Below are 20258 nucleotides of genomic sequence, written 5' to 3'. Positions count from 1 at the left end.
GATTGGTTGGGTGGGTTGTTGTTTTTATTGTTGTTGTGATAGGTGTCAAATAAACAATATGAATGATAGATAATATGATGAGTAATCAAAATAAATATAATAATAATAATGTAGTTGTTGTTGTTTTGTTTTACTTATTTTTTTTTCATATAAATATTAAATTAGTTTTTATATAAAATATTATGACGTCTACAATAATAACAGTGTGTGTGTGTATTTATTTATGTATTTGTGTGTTTGTGTCGGCAAAATAAAAACCAAAGGGTGAGCACTACAAAATTGAAACTTTCAAAGTTATTTATAAGGTTTATATTAAATTTTAAATATGTATTTATAAAATTTAACACATTCTGGAGTCAGTGGGGAGAATGTGCGGGAAAGATTTTAATTATCAATATGGCAACATACGAATATTAAGCTATCAGTTTCATGTGATTGCCATTTCTAAGAAAGAAGCAGCAAAAGCTATTAAACAAGTAAAGTTGAAATATAAATATTGTTAATTCTAGTTATCTGGAAAACTATTTGTTTAATTATAATAAAACTTATGACAATAACTAGATTTCTACTATGTAATAAAATTTTTGTAGAAAACCAGCTTCAGAGCAGAGCTATTTTTTTCAATTTGACCCATAAATCCATTCTGAATGCTGTAATGGGATTGTGAATAGAATATTTTGAAAATTGCTTTCTTTTACGAATTTTTATTTATCAATACAATTTTCAGACCTTTCATAGCTAAAAAGGGAACAATTCTAGTTTATGCGAGCCAAATAAAAACAATATATTGCCGGACAGGATTTGTTCACATTATATAGTAGCGGTAATGCTCCAGATCATTGTATACTGAAAATTAAGAATAATGTTTTAAAATATGGGTTACCCTTTGGCCAGAGAAAAAAGTACTTGAGCTAACGAAATTCAAAAAAGACTAATTTTGGTGTATGACTTAAAAATGCGAGATCTACAATACATGGCATAGCTTTTTATTCGCTTTGAAAATGTCGAATTTTGTGCCAACAAAGCGTCATATGCGGGAAGTTTCACTTTACTTCTTTAATTTGAAAAAAAAGTGCCGCTGAAACACACCGATTGCTCACTGAAGCTTATGGTGAATGTTTCTCATCGGTTTCAACGAGAGAGAGATGGTTAGTGCGGTTTAGAAGTGGTGATTTTGACATGGAAGACAAAGATAGCCCAGGCCAGACAAAAAAGTTTGAAGTTTTAGTTTTATTATTCTGGACATAAATTGTGTACTATTTTACAATTGTTTAAAATCCTACCAAAATTCCACTTTCCATCCTTGTAGATTTGTCTATCAGTTCATAGTGGATGACATTTTATGTAAAGAAGAAAACAAAATGTCTTACCCTATGTCTATATCTGATACATTTTTGTCATGCTTATATTCTTAGCATGACGTATGAATCAATTAAGTTTTTAGTTAACAACAATAATTAATTTTATTACTTTTTTTTAAATCAATCAAGTAACTCTTTTAGAATCTCAATTTAGTAGTAATCAACCTTTAAAGTTTTTTTTGTTTTGCTAAATTTTCTTTTTAGTGTTATTATTGTGTTGGCTTCATTTTGTTTTTTATTTTATTAAATATATTAAATAACATAATTCTAACAACAAAAAAATACAACAATTAATTTATATATATAAAAAAACAGTATTACCTATTTATTAACAAAGTAATACATATTTTATTGTTAACAATTTAATAAAAAAAAATTAAATATGTATTAGATTTATTAAAAAGTTACAGTTCATTTTTAAAAGACATTTTAAAAAAAGGGGAAAATTAATTTAAAAAAAAAGAAATATAGAGCACCGACCTCCGTATAATAAATATGCTAGAGAAAATCTTTTTTTAAAAAAATATTAAAATTTTTTTCTTTGGTAATTATTTCCTACAATTTCTTTTAATAGCAAAAAAAATGTATTTTTTAACTTTTCAGTTCAGTTTATATTTTGATTTAACAAAGGTGGTAACGGTGCAATGCGAAAAAAATAATACAATAAAAAAAGAGGGATAATTATTTGTTTTTGTTTGTTTTTATTACGTCAACAAATTAAAGCTAAAGATAATATTTTTTTTTTGTTTTCTTTAAAAAGTAGTTAGTAACGCACGTTATGGTTAAATATTTTTATACACACACAAAATAAAAAAAAAATTAATTCAAAAACATTTAGCCATACATAAGTAGTATGTAAGTAAATATATTTCTATATGTTTAAATAAATAATATGTTGCTAGTATTAGAAGTAGTATTTTAAATTAGAAAAGCATTGTCAAGGATTAGAACACAAAAGGACAAGGTTGTAAAGGATTATTAGATTCTTTTTTCCTCTTCTTCTTTTCTAAATGTTTTGTTTTTTGTTGTTGTTGCTTTTTTTATCATATGATGAGTTCAATTTATTGTTGGTTTTTTGTTGTTGTTAAGTTAGGGTTATTTAGTACAACAAGAACAAGAATAAATGTGTGTGTGTGTGAAAGGGAGAAAGACAGAGAGAGAGAGTAAGAGCAATAAAAGATTACATCCTTATCGTTGAGTAAACCTATATGTGTGTAAGCTAGAGTTTCTAATAACTAACATTTTCCAGGGAAATTTCTTTAAAAGTTTACTTCTTTATGTTACAATATTACTTCTGCACAAATGAAACACATACATTGTGATTTGTTGCTAATCGATTATATTCATAGATTTGTTCTATATTCTAGCAACAGAAAATCAGTTTACCCAGAAGAATTACAATTTAACCCTTCCAGTTACATAATTGGTATCGGGGATCCAAATTGGCCTGATTGAAGAAATGAAATATTACTGTTCTAAACCTAATTTTAAATCTTTCTAAAAAGTTAAGTCCAAAGAAACATTTTCGAGTTATTAAAAATTTTCCCCCCACTTTTGAAATCTTTTTAATAAAATTTTATTGATGAAAAGATGTTTTTCAGTTAGTTTGTTCGTAAGACTGGCTTGCTAGTGCACAACAATCATGGTCTCCGTCGACGTACGCTGCATACCGACGAGAATATGGCTGCTTTGGCCTGCAATTTCCGTCAACGACGAGCGTTACAGTCATGGATACGCAGATTTTATGGACTGAAATCCAAGATATGAACTTGGATAATCTTTAGTTTAAGCAAGATGGCGCACCATCTCACACAGCTTATCATATAATCGATCTTTTGCGCACTACGTTTGGTAATTGTGTCATCAGCCGTATTGGCGATGTCAATTGGCTGTCTCGGTGCCATTAAAGACCGAGGCGGTCCGAGTCATTCGTGCGATTAAACCAGAAGCCGCCAACAAAGTCTTGGAAATTGGAGTGACAGGATATTGTTAATATATACAAGAAACTTCAATGAAATTAGTAAAAAAATGAGAATTATCAAAGCCAGTATTAGCCGACCGGAGAAATTTGGTTTCCAAACACTAAAAGAAGCTACTTTTAACAAGACATAATTTTAAATTAATATTCAGCATTTTAAGCGATTTCTAGCGGGTTTTGTTGGCATCACTGTTTGTTTGTTTACCTTTTTTATTTGCGAGTGTTGCCACTTGTATTTTCTTGTTAAAACAGAAGAGAGAGAATCGCTTGGTTGATATTTAAAGTACTAACTAAACCAGTCATGCCCAAGCCCTATACTCTTGGTACTCTTTTGTTTTTGTAATTGCTCTTAGCTATAGGCTGTGTGTTTTGTATACTCACTAGAGCACTCAGCAATAGCAATACAAAATACACAAACAACTTTGTCTTATTATTTTTTTTGTCGTTCTTCACAGAATACACGAATGTTGAAAGCAACAACACTTTCGTATGCTTTGCTGGTAAACATTGACGACTGCGATCATCCATGTAGATTTTGTTTTTGTTTATCGTATGATAGTTTAAAAATGTGTGTGGAAAGTGAGTTTTTTTTTCTTTTTTCTTTGTATGAATTGGTTTTAGCAACAACAAATATTGAATAAAAAGTAGCTTTTCTTTAAATGTATTGGTGTTTACTCTTCCATAAGGAACTTGTGGGCACCCCTGAACTAAACAAACAGTTGATTTTTTCTGCAGTAAATGTTATGAAAAAAAAAGTTAATGTTATAGTTTTAGGGAATTGAACGAAATAAATAAATAATTTTTTAAATAAAGATAACAATGGCCATAATTTTGCTTACCATCTAGTAGAATTAAAAGTGAAGGAATAAAAACAGTGTTAAAGTAGGAATTTGAAGAAGCAGATTTATTAAGTTATTATCAAACACCCTTTGTAATCTTAAGAATATTAATAAACTTTTTTGGATGTAAACCTTTATATTGCTCTTACTGTCTGTGGTAAAATTAATTACATAATTTTTTTTAATTAATATCTTTTTGTTAAAGGATTAGGTATTGGAAATTAATATATCAAAGGCTTATATTCAATAAGGGTTATCTGCAATACAGAAACACCTTTTTTAAATATAAACCCTTGCTATATAATCAAAACATTTCTGTATATTTTAAAAGCTTTGTATTGTAATTGTAATTACTGGTATTAATAAAAACGTTGAATTATCAAAAACAAACAAAAAAATAAACTATTAATTTTATAATAAAATATTATTATTAACAAAATTTATAAGTAAATAATTAAAATAACAAATGAATAATTTGATTGATATATGTATGTATAATAAAACATAAATACGTATTTAAACACGAAATGATAAGGACAAAAGAAATTGGAATTGAAAAAAACTTACCATGTGATCCTAATAGTTTATAAAACCTATACTCTAAGTGTAGTTGGGGAGCCTTTGACTTCATAGGCTCCATTTTTATTGCTACATGTTCATTGTTGTACAGATTTTTGCCTAAAAACACACAGAAAAATAAACATAATTATTAATAATTTTAATTTTATTTTGTAAAAAAAAATTCAATCAAACAAAACATTTACAGCAGACTTTATTTTTACATGGAACATGCTTTTCTCTCTAATATATAGTCTTCATACCTGCTGGGGTAGTATTTTTATTAGACGAAGTAGTAGTAGTAGGAGGAGAAAAAAAGCACATACGACGACCTGTTGAATAATTTGTTAGATATATATACAATATTTTAATTTAAATATCTGGTGAGATTTCCTTTTTTCCTAAAGATAATACATATAACATATAGAAATGGTGTACACCTTCACTTATGACACAATATGCTCTGTTGATAACATGGAAAAATGTATGCTGTCGCAAGAACATTTAATAATTTATTAATCAATGAGAACAACAAAACACCCACTTAAATTTTGGCAAACATTTGCCACAGTTATGTTTGGTTGGTTGGTTGGTTGGTGGAGGGAGAAAACACTTATACTACACATAAATAAGCTAAAAATATACATAATAATATAGTGGGAAAACAAAGTATTTTTATATTTCAAAATGATGTCAAAGATGATGCGTTTGTGCTGTTTTTTTATGAGAGACTATTAAAATTTATGTCATAGAAAAAGTCAGACAAAATATATTCACATGCTTCACAGTTTCATTTCATTATAACGTAATATGTAGGCTACAAAAGCTTTAATAATAATTTGTTGTTGGGTATTTTTATTTACACAATGTAGGGTATCTTCTTATACATATGGCAACCTGTTTACAGAGTTTTTGCTGTCACAGTCATAGTTAGCAGCTTCCATATACATTAGTAATGCAGGGATGCAAGTTTTATTAAGTGAAAATGTTTACTTATAGTTACAATCGACTTTATACTTGAAAATTAAAGGAAAATCATGTTTAGATTTCTAAATTATGATTGTAAAACAGGTTAAATAACCAAACTTGTATAACTTTGTTGACAATACAAAAAGAAAAGTTTTGCTTTAATTCTTTAATTTGAAAAAAAGTGCCGCTGAAGCACACCGATTGCTCACCAAAGTTTATGGTGAATGTTTACCATCGGTTTAAGGTGCAAGAGATGGTTTGTGTGGTTCAGAAGCGGTGATTTTGACATGGAAGATAATGGTAGCCCAGGCCAGCCATAAAAACTTTGAAGACCAAGAATTGGAGGCCGAATCGATACCAAACGTATTTTGTAAATTGTATTGTTTTGTAAAAACTAAAATTACAGAATATAGTTTGCAAAAACAGTTTCCATTGAAGTGTCACTCACTCACTGTGTAGGAACATTTGTCTAGGATTCTGATGGGCAGTGATTTTATACATTTTTTAGCCACCAATGCATCATTATGTTTCACATGCAACAAGTCTCTAAGTAATTTAACAGTGCTGTATAAATTGACTGCATTTATCTCAATTTCTTCGAATTACAAAACAATTTTTTTTAACATATTTGTATTATTTACGTTAAATGAACATACGAAATTCTAACTTTAAATGTTTTGTTGTATGATTTTTCTTAAATTTTCATGATTTCTTTAAGGAAATGTAATATTATAGTTAAAAAAAAAGTAGAAATAAAAACTTACCTAAACGCAATTCTCCAAAATTACCACAGCCAATTTTTTTACCGACACGAAAATTTGGTCCGACCATAAGAACCCCCGTGGAGGTGCTTACAGATTGGCGGGCGGAATACATGTTGCCGGAACTGACTGCGTTTCGAGCGGTAGCTGATGCGCTAGCTCCGCCACCGCCTCCTCCCCCGCCGCCTCCACCACCGCCTCCTGATGTACCAGCAGGCTGTGTTCCACCACCACTAAAAAATAGAAGAAAAAAATAAAATAAATAAATATAAGTTACATATATAACGTAAATTATTATAAAAAGAGCTTCTAGTTTTTTTCATTAAAAAAATGCATTCGTTTAATAGGAAATGATCCGGCAACTCTATTCCTAACGGTGTATTCCTCAATATAACTCTCTTTAACTGTTGTGAGAGGAAACAATATTGTTTACATTAAGGCGAATTTATACCAGTTGCAGGTAAGGGCAAATTCATTCATTTACTATATACGAAGCAAGGCGAATTAATCAGCTGATTACTAATTCACCGTGGTTTAATGTAAGCGATCTGTTAAACATTATTTATGGTTATATTTGTTGGTTATAACAAATCAATTGCAATAAATGTAAGCATTTGCAACTTATTTTGAAAAAAGAGAATTTTAGAAAAAATTTAATGCATTTTTAGAATTTTGTTAACATTTCTTGTAGCGCGAAGTCACTTTCATTAATTCGGGTTCATACGAAGATTGACATTCTTAAAAGTAAGAAAATTATTTGAGAATGTCAAGCTCCCTATATAAAAAATTTGCTACTGCATCCACTTTGTATAAAGTTCCCTTGGTTTGATTTTGATTATTTATATTTGGAAAGAAATACTTATTCATTTACAATTTTTTTTCTTTTCTTCTCTAATTACCAATATCTTTTCTGTTCAATAAACAATTTTGGTGGCATCCATTAATAGATGCTATTTAAAGAAATTATTAAATTTTCTTTTATTTTTATCACAAACCAGCACAATATTTATGGCGTGAGTTTAAAGTTCCCCCAAAAAAAAGTAAAATAAATAAATATTGAAAAAATTATTTCTAAAATTTTGTTATACAAACTTTTTTAATGATAACAATTCGTTATCATTGTTTAAAAATTCTTGTTGCAACATCAAACCGAAAGAAGTACCAATGAATTTTGAAGAATGATCTCAAAAAAAAAATTTTTAATAAATTTATGTTTATTTTTGAATGTCAAATTTGTTAATCACAAAAAAAATATGAAGTGAGAAAATTAACAAAAGAAAACTATTGTTTTATTTTTGGAATTTTTTTAATTTTCTTTTAAAAAGTGCCCTACATTAAGTAGCAACTGATAATGCATCAAAATAGTTTAGCTATTTTGCATCTTTGTATTGAGTTTGCATAAATCTGTATTTTTCAATATGGCGACATTAAAATAACAGATAAAATAAAAGACTAAACAAAGAACAAGAGATATAAGGTGTGGCAACACTGCAGACAGCAACATCATAACTCTCTCTTTTTCAATATGGCGAACTTCATATCCATAGAGAAATGAATGAACAAATGAAGAACAAGAGATTGCATAGGTGATGGTGATGGCAACACTAAAGACAACAAAACCATTAGCTACACAGTGATGACAACTTGCATTAAGCAAAATGCGTTTAATAAATATGTTTAACTCGAATAAGCATTATTAAAAGGCTCTAAACAACTCTACTACAATTCTTAAATAATTGTCCCAGAAATTTAGTGTACAACAATTTTAAAAATTTAAGAACTAAAAACAAAATCGAACGATTTTACATACCTACAAAATTATATTCTAATTAAGATTCTAAGTAATAATATTTAGTACACAGAAGTAGAAATAAATAAGAAAACTAAAACCTGCATTCCTATAATGTTTGTAATAGAGTTTTAGCGGCCACAACACTTAAATCTAGTTCAATGTCATTTCAAATAAACAAATTCACACACACTCAAACATAAAAACACTCAATTCAAACAACTACATACACGTTTGTATAAATAATTTATTTATTACTGTAAGTAGTTGTGGTTGTAGTTGCACTTCTAAGTGGTTGCAAACAAATGAATAAAAAACAACAACAACAAAAATCATCATGCAATGTAGTGTCGTCAGTCATGCTGTCAATAGTCATAGCAATTCCAAGTCAACCTGTGTGTGTCTGTCTGTCCGTCACTTAGTTTTCATTTTCAATGAATCGTCGTCATTTATTGCTGCTTTTAAGTCAATCAAAATACAAACAATTTTATTCTTTTTATATGGTTTTGTTATTTTCTGTATTATTTGCTGTTGGGTTTTATTTAAAGTATCTAGTCTAAAAAATATGAATTACTATATTTGCATGCATGTATACAAACGTAACAAAAAAATTTTTGCGCAAAATGTTGACAACCTGGTGATTATTTGCTTTTGTTATTTCTATAGTAACCTAGTTTTAAATAAAATGTAACTATTTTCCTAGATTAAAGTATTTTTAATTTATATTTATACATTTTAACACTAAAATTTAGCATTAACAGAAATTAGAAAACTAATGTCAGATCAAGGTATACAGTTTTATATAGGGTAACTCTTTAAAGTGGTGCCAAGTTCTTAAAGAGATGCAAACTTTTTGAAGAGATGCCATATCACTTAGATTTACATATATCACAACCATAAATGCCAGATTGTGCGATTTTATGCTATATTTTATATATATATATTACAACTAGGCCTACCAGACTAGCATTTTACAGGTTTTCTCCTCAAAAATTGCTTAATTTTATGAATATACAGTGAGTCACATTCTAACATTTAAAAAACTATATTCCGTAATTTTAGTTTTCAAAACATTTTCCCTGGGGAGTCATCCTAGCTGGAGCCTACCCCGAGGCATGTCTGGAAGATTCTTCGTGCATACGAGGAAAACATACAAAGGAATGTTCAAGATCCATAAGATCGCAATTCGTATACGGCAGCTTTGTATGACATTCATAGAGATGCCATTAATACCGCGGTTAAAGGATACCGCATGAATGTTGTACTTGTAGGTCGCCCACCGCCCATAGGAAACTCGGAGACAAACTTGTCGCGAAAAGCAAGAGTAGCTCTGGCACAACTGAGGTTGGGATGGAGCAAAAGGCTCAGTGCCTACTAATTCCGCATAGACCATGCAAAATTTCTAGACCATGACCTCGCTACAGAACCCCCAGATTCGACTGACCAGCAGAGACCTTCAACGAACGCCTAAAGCTGGAGGTCCACACCACGCGTTTTCGCGTCAAAGCGTTGCGTGCATTTCATACCTTCTTCGCATTCTACGCTTCAAGTTACATGCGATGCTTTTTAAGCGTAAATTTTTTGTTTTATTATTAAAAAAAACTTCGCGTTTTCTGCAGCTTTTATTTATTTTTTCACCATTAAACTTGTTTTAATTTATTAAAATTGAAAAATACACATTAAAAAAAGAATATAAATTGTCAAAATCAGCTGACATGTTCGTGCGCCGCTTGTGACGCTTATAAAAGTAGAAAGTAGATCTACTTTAAGCATTCTACGCGTCATGGCATTCTACGCTTTTGTACTTGTAACTTGCAGCGTACAAATATATTGATTGTACTTTTTTGACAGCCGCGTAGAATGCGAGAAAGCGTAAAACGCGTGGTGTGGACCTCCAGCTTAAGAGTCGGTTAAGCCGAGTTGTGAAATATTAGAAAAATATGCCATGATAGGATGCCTTTTGAATCGGACAAAAATGTAAAATATTTTACCGCTATTTCAATACAGTACGGGCTCGATTTGCGCAACCGAAAGGAAATCGAGGTTGTTGCGATATTCGAAATGTTGCAATAAGCAACCACTATATACGCTATTATTTTTTATTCTTTTTTTAACAAAAACATGCAATTTAATTAACAAAAAGTAATTAATTCATTTATTAAACAAAACAAAGTAAAAATAAATATAATATGTACTCGATTAAAAAAAAAATATTTTAATTAAAAATAACTGTGAATAAACAGCCAAAATTCTTTATGAGAGCAGTGTCGTCGTGAAAGTATTTTTCAGGTGCCTATGATTTGGCAAATAGTTTTCAATTACGCTTCTGATTAAAAAAACAACCAGAATAAATAGAGAAGAGAATAGAATAACTTCTGAATTATATTACATATGAAAAAAAAATAAAGTTGCACTTATCGCGTCTGTTTTTTGAGAAAAGTTGCAGTTATAAAGACTCTAATGTTAAAAAATAGGCTGTTGCGCTAATCGGTCAGTTGCAATAATAGGTAGTTGCACAAATCGAGCCCGTACTGTATTTGCTTTAATTGGATAATTTATTGGCTTTATGACTTAATTTTTCCAAGTTTTCAGCTTTTATTTTTAAACATTTGTACATAAATTTGTTCAAAGTATTGGCCATTGTTAGCTTTGACCTTTTCCCATCTTTGTGGCAACATATGGATTGGGAGACAAAAGATACTATGTTCCAAAGTGATGCGTATCCCGGAGAGGGCGCACTGATCTAAACAAATAGTAGTCGGATGGGCACGGTCTGGTGTATAAAGCGGATGAGGAAAACTTTCCAACCACTTCGATGTAAATACTTTTTAACAGGTATTTCAACATGTGGCCGAGCGTTGTCATGATGAAATATTACGGTTTCATTTCTAGCCGCATATTCTGGGCGTTTTTCGTTCAATTCTCGCTTTAAACGAATCAGTTGCATTCAGTACAGTTTCCTTGTGATGGTCTGGTCAGATTTCAACTGATAAGACACTTTTGGTCCCACCAAATACAGATCATTACCTTAGCGCCATGGATATTTGGCTTTGGTGCCGATTCATCTGATTAGCCAGGCTTCACATACCATCTCTTACGCTTCGGGTTATCAGGTTATGGATCCATTTTTCATCGCAAGTATTGATTCGGTGCAAAAATTATTCAACCCTATGGGCAATTATATGTGAAATTTTGTTCCCATGTGTTTAGCTGAAAGCCGGGTGAAAGGGGAAAAGGCTGGATAAATTGGAAACTCTCTGAGCCGAAAGAAAATCGTTTAGATTTTGTACTCAGAATAATTTAACAAACATTATAAAATGAAAAGGAATGAATAAAACAAAAGGTTTAGGAATTTTCCAATTATTTAGGAGTAGAATAGCGAAGTGAACAGTTCAAAGTTTGATGTGTATCTCTCAGAAAAAGAAGTATTTACGAATCTTGACATTTAATTTAGAAATTAATGACAATTGGAAGTATACTGCAACACATAGCATTCCGCATTAATATATATATTGAGGAAAAATAGGAATTGCAGGGAAATGAGTAAAATCGATAAGTGTTGTTTGGGCGTAAACACCATGAAATATTCATTTCCCTCGAAAGGAAAATTGCTATCGTGATATTCCCATGAACTTTTCATTCACAATATTTAATTATGTTCGTAACAGCTGCTTATTGTTTACAAAATTCCACCTAAAAATTTCACAATTTTTTCACGTGAACAAAATTGATGAACTAGAAATGGGAAAAGCGAACATATTTCATGTCAAATATTGATTCGCGATAGGGGTGATTTTCTTTTATAGCTTTCAAGCATAATTTCAGACGTACAAAATTGTCTTTCAAGGTCTCTCAGCTTCAATTCGTATAGTACCCAATTTCACTGATTTTTGGATGAATCCTGCTGCTTGCAAACGTTTTTAAAATGGCCGATAGAGTAGTTCCCAATGATTTTGCAAACTCTTGTTGAGTTTCACAAAAATCTTCATGAAGTAAAGCCTCCAATTCTTGGTCTTCAAACTTTTTTGGCTGGCCTGGGAGATATTTGTCTTCCGTGCCGAAATCACCATTCACCAAAAGCTTTGGTGAGCAATCGGTGTGCTTCAGCGGCTATCTATTAGGATCCTGAATGTATACTGTATAGGATCACAAATTAATATTGTGGCGTGAAGGCTATATTCCAACGTCCTACATTTTCTCTATTTCAAGACTAAATTTTTTTATATCAATACAATATCCCCAAAACATTTGGTAACCCTTCTTTCCTGAAGAGATTTATTTTTTTTGTTGGCTTTAATAAATATTATCATTTAATTTATTTCTTTTATTGTTGTTCTTGTTTTATTAATCTCAAAATAAAGCCGCGCCATCAGTGTCATTGTTTCTTTACGTTTAAGTTTAAGTTACGCTGATATTGATGACTCACTTTAGTTTCTTTGGCTGGTTGGGGGTTTTAGACTTGACGCCAGCCAACCATCTCTTCTCCTCTGCTCTCTCTCACAGCAAACATTATTTTTATTCAGTCGTCGTCGTCTGTCACACATAGTTGTATGTAATCGTATGTTGGGTATATTTGCTACCTACAAATACAACTAATATATGTATTACGTACAAATGTACATATGTAGACAGGGATGTGTGTATGTAGTAAGTTCATGTATGGATGTTGTTTATTTGTTAGTTTTAATTCTGTTCACTTTTCTTTCTGTTCCTCAATGTTGTATTCATGTGTTTTTATTGTTGTTGCTGCTGTTATTTTTGTTTCATTGATGTTGATGGTGGATGGATGGCTGGCGGGATAGTTGGTTGGTTGGTGGATGGATGGATGGATAGATGGTTGGTTAGTTGGTGGTGTTGTAAGTCAGCAATGTCATTGTCCCTTGGAAGCGTATATAGTTGTTTGTTTTCAGTTTTTTTTCGCGAAATTATATTCAGCAGCAGCGGCAGGCAGCACCAGCCATAAAACAACAAGAATAATTGTACGTCTTTTTCATATACATATATACATCCCAGCTGTTCTAGGAGACAGTACCGAACTAATGATTCAACCCATCATTGGTGGGTGGGAACTAGTTACTTATATAGATACGTGACTAGTTATTTTAACACGTACATGTCCTAAGCAGCGGGTCAATTGACCCTTTTTGATTACAATGAGACTGTCAATCAATGCATTGGTTTCATATACTGGTTACATAGCGTCAGTTACTTTACTAGCTACTAAACTGGTTACTTGATCAGCTACATAACTAGTTATTTTAACATGTACGGGTACTAATTGACCACATTGCTTGTAAACGAACGTTCCTCCTACAACTCTCCAATGGATTGCTTATGGTGGATAAAAAGAAAATTTCGAAAGTCCAGTACAAAATAAACATTTAAAGAGACTACACTTTAGTTTACTTAGAGACACTTACGTGACCTGGGATGTATAAAGTAACCAATTTCCTTTTCTCTGCACTACAAAGAGCACATACGTGTCAAATGACCCAAAATATTTATATAATTATGGAGTCAGCCAAGTGATCAGACATTAGTGACAATTACTAAATATGTATGAATTAATCGCACCGAATCATAGAAAGAAGAAATTTTACATTAATGACAACTGAACTGACAGCTTATTGCTTAGCAATAATTGCTCAGACAATCAGTAGAGCAATCATTGTGCAATGGATTGCTACATATGGCAATTTGCGGTCTACACTCGCAAATTTCATTGCAGCAATCAAATTTGACAATTGCAGCAATAAATATTGCTACGTGGAGACCTAGGGTAAGGGATACATTGACTACTTGCTTAACTGCTGGGTTTTGTTAAAAAATATTGTTCAGCATGTGTGAGAGAATTTTATTTTTAACCTTTTTAATATTCATATATGAAATGTATGTAAATTATTAAGTTAACGTTTGTACTACGTAAAGTGTTCGACGTACACATTTCTAGGAATTTTTATTCAAACAATTACATACATTTGCATTTCAGTTTTTTTTTTTATACAATTTTTATTATTATTACAATATTGTGTTGTGCTGTCGTACTTACAGTTTGTATTTAAACTATTAAAATTCTAAAAGAAAATTGTAGGCGGGAAATAGTACTATTCATGAAGAAAAAAAATAGAAAAACCTATAGTAAAGTGTTAAAAGTTGTGAAAATTTAATTTATTGATTTTTCAAATAATTTTAATGTAATTTGGACATATGTATAAGTAGCGAGCTACTTTACAAGGACTTTAAAACTTTATAAATAAAACTCTATAAGCTTGAAATTTATTTAATTTTTTTGTTAAGCCGAGTCGTGAAATATTAGAACATTATGACAATATGACATGATAGGAGACTTTGAGAATCGAACAATTATATCTTAAAATATGATAACAAACATTTCGTGCCAATATGGTAACTACTTTTTAACAGCTGTTAATAAGTAACGACGTTTATACGTCAGATCAAATCAAAATCAAAACAGAAATGTATCAGGTATATAGGTACTTCATTTATTACTATTTATTCAAGCGTTATGATATAGATAACTATCAGAACTCATGCTTACATACATATACATATCTATAATGTTATCAAAAGTCAATTTAATTGTTTTTAATATAATTCGACAAACACTTATTATACCCTCTTCACCTTCGTGAGAAGGGTATATATAAGTTTGTCATTCCGTTTGTAATGTCCACAATATAATTCTCCGACCCTATAAAGTTCCTTATAGATAGCGGAGTCGATTAAGCCATGTCCGCCTGTCTTTCTGTCTGTTGAAATCAATTTTCTGAAGACCCCAGATATCTTCGGGATCCAAATCTTCAATAATTCTGTCAGACATGCTTTCGAGAAATTTCCTATTTAAAATTAGCAAAATCGGTCCACAAATGGCTGAGATATGAGGGAAAAACCGGGACAACCTCGATTTTTGACCTATATCTGGATTACTAAGTCATTAATATAGACAATATAGATATCTAATGATAGATATTTCAAAGACCTTTACAACGACGTATATAAGACCATAGTAAGGTGGACCTACAATGGGTCAAAATCGGAAAAAATATTTTTGAACACGAATTTTTTTTCACAAAAAAAAAATTTAAGAAAACAAAAAATTTTTTTTTAAAATTTTAAAAAAAATTAAAATAACAATTCAAAAAAAAAATTTGTTTACCTAAAAATATATAAAATTTGTATTTTGAAGTATTATTTGATGAAGAGTGTATAAGATTCGGAACAGTGAATATACAGTGGTGGTCAAAACATATGCAACCAGCAACAGAATTTTACAAAAGTGGTTTAAACTAGTTTAAGATGTAAACAAAAATATTCATTTGCTTATACTATTTTTTAATTAATGCTTTAAAAATAAGAATATGAAATTTAATTCAGAATTTTTTGCATTGAAAAGAAAAAAAAATTAAAAAACTACGTATGGGTTGATATTTCATTGGTCAAAACATATGCAACTAATTGCTTTTAAAACATTTCTGTCTATAAAACTTAATATTTCGTGGCAAATCCTATATTTTCAATGACGGCCTTACATCGGCAAGGCAGTGAAGCTATCAAATTGGTAATAAAATTTGCAGGAATAGCGTTCCAAGCATCTACCAATCCTTGAAACATAATATCTGAATTAGTGCAATTTTCGGGGTCGATTCTTTGATTAACGATTTCCCAAATATTCTCAATGGGATTTAAATCTTGTAATTGTGGTGGCCATTCCATTACCGAAACTCTTTCTTGTGCTAACCACGATTTAACAACATGTGAAGAGTGCTTGGGGTCGTTATCGTGCTGAATAACTCATCGAAGAGGCATATTATCCTCAGAATTTGGAAGCATTACTCTTTCCAAGATGTCTATAGATAAATCCATCCATTATTTCATTAATTTAGAGCGATGGGACAACTCCAGCAGCAGAAAAACAACCCCCATACCATTACGTTGCATCCTGCATGCTTCACCGACATTTTCCCTACGCGCAAAAACCGCTTATATCAAAACGTAATCAAAAGAAACGTTTGAAGTTTGCTATGGAGTATTTAAATTGGCCAGAAAACAAATGGACAACTGTCCTATTTAGCGAGGAATCCGAATTTAATATCATCGGAAGTGATTTCATGTGTTACTGTAAAAAGACACTGAAACATGGAGGATGCAACGTAATGGTATGGGGGCAGTTTTTCTGCTGCTGGAGTTGTCCCATCGCTCTAAATTAATGAAATAATGGATGGATTTATCTATAGTGACATTTTTTAAAGAGTAATGCTTCCAAATGCTGTGGATAATATGCCTCTTCGATGAGTTATTCAGCACGATAACGACCCCAAGCATTCTTCACATGTTGTTAAATCGTGGTTAGCACAAGAAAGAGTTTCGGTAATGGAATGGCCACCACAATTACTAGATTTAAATCCCATTGAGAATATTTGGGAAATCGTTAATCAAAGAATCGACCCCGAAAATTGCACTAATTCAGATATTATGTTTCAAGGATTGGTAGATGCTTGGAACGCTATTCCTGCAAATTTTATTACCAATTTGATAGCTTCACTGCCTTGCCGATGTAAGGCCGTCATTGAAAATATAGGATTTGCCACGAAATATTAAGTTTTATAGACAGAAATGTTTTAAAAGCAATTAGTTGCATATGTTTTGGCCAATGAAATATCAACCCATACGTAGTTTTTTAATTTTTTTTTTTCTTTTCAATGCAAAAAATTCTGAATTAAATTTCATATTCTTATTTTTAAAGCAGTAATTAAAAAATATTATAAGCAAATGAATATTTTTGTTTACATCTTAAACTAGTTTAAACCACTTTTGTAAAATTCTGTTGCTGGTTGCATATGTTTTGACCACCACTGTAGGTCTCTTACTATCACTTAAAAATGCGGTATTTACAATAGATGACATATCTTCTGAACGCGGTTTTTGTTTTTAATAACTTAGATGTCATTTTGACGGGTACATATCTGTCATTTATTCTAACTTAGTTATTGAACGTTATAGTTTAAACAACAAAGGTTTTTTTTGCTTCGAAAATGTCGAATTTTCTGCCAACAAAGCGTCGTATGCGGGAAGTTTTGCTTTGCTACTTTAATTTTGAAAAAAGTGCCGCCAAAGCACACCGATTGCTTAGCTGTTGACACGTGAGAGATGGTTTGTTCGGTTCAAAGATCGTTCAGGTCCGCCAAAAAAAGTTTGAAGACCAAGAATTGGAAGATTGTTGTCAAACTCAATAAGACCTTGCAAAATCATTGTGAGGTACTCAAGCAGCAATTTCAAAACGTTTGCAAGCAGCAGGATTCATCCAAAAGCGAATTGAAGCTGAGAGACCTTGAAAGACGATTTTGTATGTCTGAAATGCTGCTTGAACGCTATAAAAGAAAATAATGTTTGCACCCAATCATTACTTGCCATGGATCTATTGCGATAACCCGAAGCGTAAGAGTCCGGTCAAACAACCGAATCGATGCCAAAGCCAAATATCCATGGCGTTAAGGTAATGCTCTGTATCTGTTGCTCTGAGCTGCTGAAATCTGGCCAGACCAACTGATTAATTTGAAGCGAGTATTGGCCGAAAACACACACAAAATATGCGGCCATACATAAAACCGTAATATACCATCATCTGGGATACGCTTCACTTTGGAACACAGTATCTGATAACGTTGCCATAAAGATGGGAAAAGATCATAGTTAACAATGGCCAATACCAAATGCCACTGATTCGTTTGAAGCGAGCATTGGCCGAAAAACGCCCAGACATAAAACCGTAATATTCCATCATGACAACGCTCGGCCACATTTTGCACAGAGTATCCGATATTGGTTTGATTCGTTCTTGGTCTCAGAAGATGAGCAGTTCATTAGGCTTGGAATCCATATGTTTCCAGAAAAATTGGAAAATGTCATAAATAAAATTATAATGTTTCAAAATAAAAGCTAAAAATTAAAAAAAAAAATAAAAACCAGCTTTTAATTATTAAATAGTAAAAATTAAAGTGTGTTTTAAATTGAACCGACTTTAACTGGGTGCCACCTCAAATATAGAAAATATTTTCATACAATATACAAAAAAAATATAGACAAGTGGCACCACTGAACAGCTGACATGGAAAATTAAAAAAAAAAAATGTAAACAAGGTAAACAATAAAAGTAACACGAAATCAAAAGAAAAAAAGCAAATTGTTGTGGAAAAATGGAAAAAATAAGATTAATATCATAATTAGGATATTTTGGTTCTAATTTTATTGATAACTGTTTATTTTGATGACCCTCTCTCTCACTACTCTTTCGAATATATACTCAAGTTTAATAAACTCTACGTTAAATTTAGTTTAATCAATCATTATTATTTGAAAGACAAAATCGTTTGATTTTAAACGATTATGTGTTATATTTTGTCTACATATTTATTCTTGTTTTACTAATAAATAAAAGAGCAGCCATTCTATTATATAGAAATTTTGTTTATTTTTTTTTTTGTTCTATAAGCTGCTTATGTTCCCAAGTAAAATATATAAGGTTGATTGTGCTACATTATTATTTGTTGTTAATTAACACCTCTTTAGAAAAAGAGTTTAGGAAATTTGTTTCCATAAAGGGTGTCCCAATTTAGTTTTTTTATGGATTTATAATCTTTTGTAAATTCTGAATATTTAATTATGCAGCTTTTGTTATATTACTGATAAGTTCTTTCAAAATTGAACAATAATGTCAATCTGTTTGACAAAAAACGGTTTACTTTAATATGGTGAAATTCTAGAAATGTCACCACAAATTCCCTCGACAAAATAGCAAGCCTAAAACTTGTCAAATATATTTTGCAAAGGTTTGTTTAACCTAAATAAATGCTTGAATTCAATCAATTTGTTATTGAAAAGGATTGTTTAAATATTTTTTAAATGATTTAAAAAAAAAAACAAATTGTGTTATTGTTCTTTTGTTTACAGTTTACACACAATATGATTGTCATTGATCAATTAAAAAAACCTGTTTCAAAAAGAACTCATTAAAAATTGTTAACCGGTAAACTACGTACATACACATTTTTGTATTTGCATTAAGTATTTAAATTTTAAAACAACACCCTTCATTTCTGTAAGTGTTCAATAAAGGTGGTGGTGACTCAGCTTTCTACACACAACTAGAGTTGTATAGAGTTTCATACATGAAAACGTTTATAGAAACAGGATTAATCTTGTTCAGTAGGAGTTCAAAACAAAAGATAAACAAAGAAGTAACAGACAGACATGGAGACAGACGACGGACCAAGCTTAACAAAGAAACTGTTACATTTTTAATGAAGTCAAAATGTCTTAAGTGAGAGAAAGAGTATCTATCTGCTATGTATTGGAGTATTAAAAACTGGTTTATTGTAAAGAAAACAAAAAAAAAACTTAACCACAGGATATTTTGTTTGCAAAAAGCAACTTAGCGGATGTTTTTTTTTTGTAAAACTAAACAAACTGGTCTTAAAAAACACCATTACTTTTTAACTGAAAACAGGAATAGTTTAATATTATTTATCAGCCAGCCAGCTAGTCATTTAGAGCTAAGCTAACCAAACCAAACAACCAGTCAGCCTGCCAGCCAGCCAGCCAAGCCACATGTTCTTTATATATTTTTTTATTTTCAATTTTTTTTTGAAGACCGACAAACTTAACCAACCATAAAGACAGCTGAAAATTGTAATTTAAAACAACCTCAACGCCAAACAATTGAACTTTACAACAAAACGAGTTTTATGCTTTTTTCGTAAAACAAAATACAACACAGTAAACTTTACGAAATAAATGTTATGGTAGTTTTGTTTGCCCAACAAACATAAACTCAAACTTATTAAATTTAATTCTTCAAAGTTTCTTTTATCTTTTAAATAGAGCTTAGAATTGCATATTTCACATTAATTTGTGGTTATTTTGATCATTGCAACATAATAAAAAAACGCTTTATTGGCATCATTATTTTATGTCAAACGTTGTTGT

At 30.8% G+C, this 20258-nt stretch overlaps 1 protein-coding gene across 4 annotated transcripts in view; it reads right to left on the bottom strand.

The window, feature by feature from the left end:
• Window positions 1-20258, bottom strand: part of gish (casein kinase I gish) — a 107652-nt gene that overhangs the window by 26934 nt on the left and 60460 nt on the right. For all 4 annotated transcript variants that reach the window (XM_065507235.1, XM_065507250.1, XM_065507260.1 and 1 more), the window contains exons 2-3: window positions 6470-6699; window positions 4746-4856 (exon numbers count right to left, since the gene is read on the bottom strand). In XM_065507235.1, the coding sequence (XP_065363307.1) occupies window positions 4746-4856; window positions 6470-6699 (341 nt within the window). The remainder of the gene's footprint in view (window positions 1-4745; window positions 4857-6469; window positions 6700-20258) is intronic.

Source organism: Calliphora vicina, chromosome 1, assembly GCF_958450345.1.
Source record: "Calliphora vicina chromosome 1, idCalVici1.1, whole genome shotgun sequence".
Lineage (NCBI taxonomy): Eukaryota > Metazoa > Arthropoda > Insecta > Diptera > Calliphoridae > Calliphora > Calliphora vicina.
This window is presented reverse-complemented; position numbering and strand designations above follow the sequence as displayed.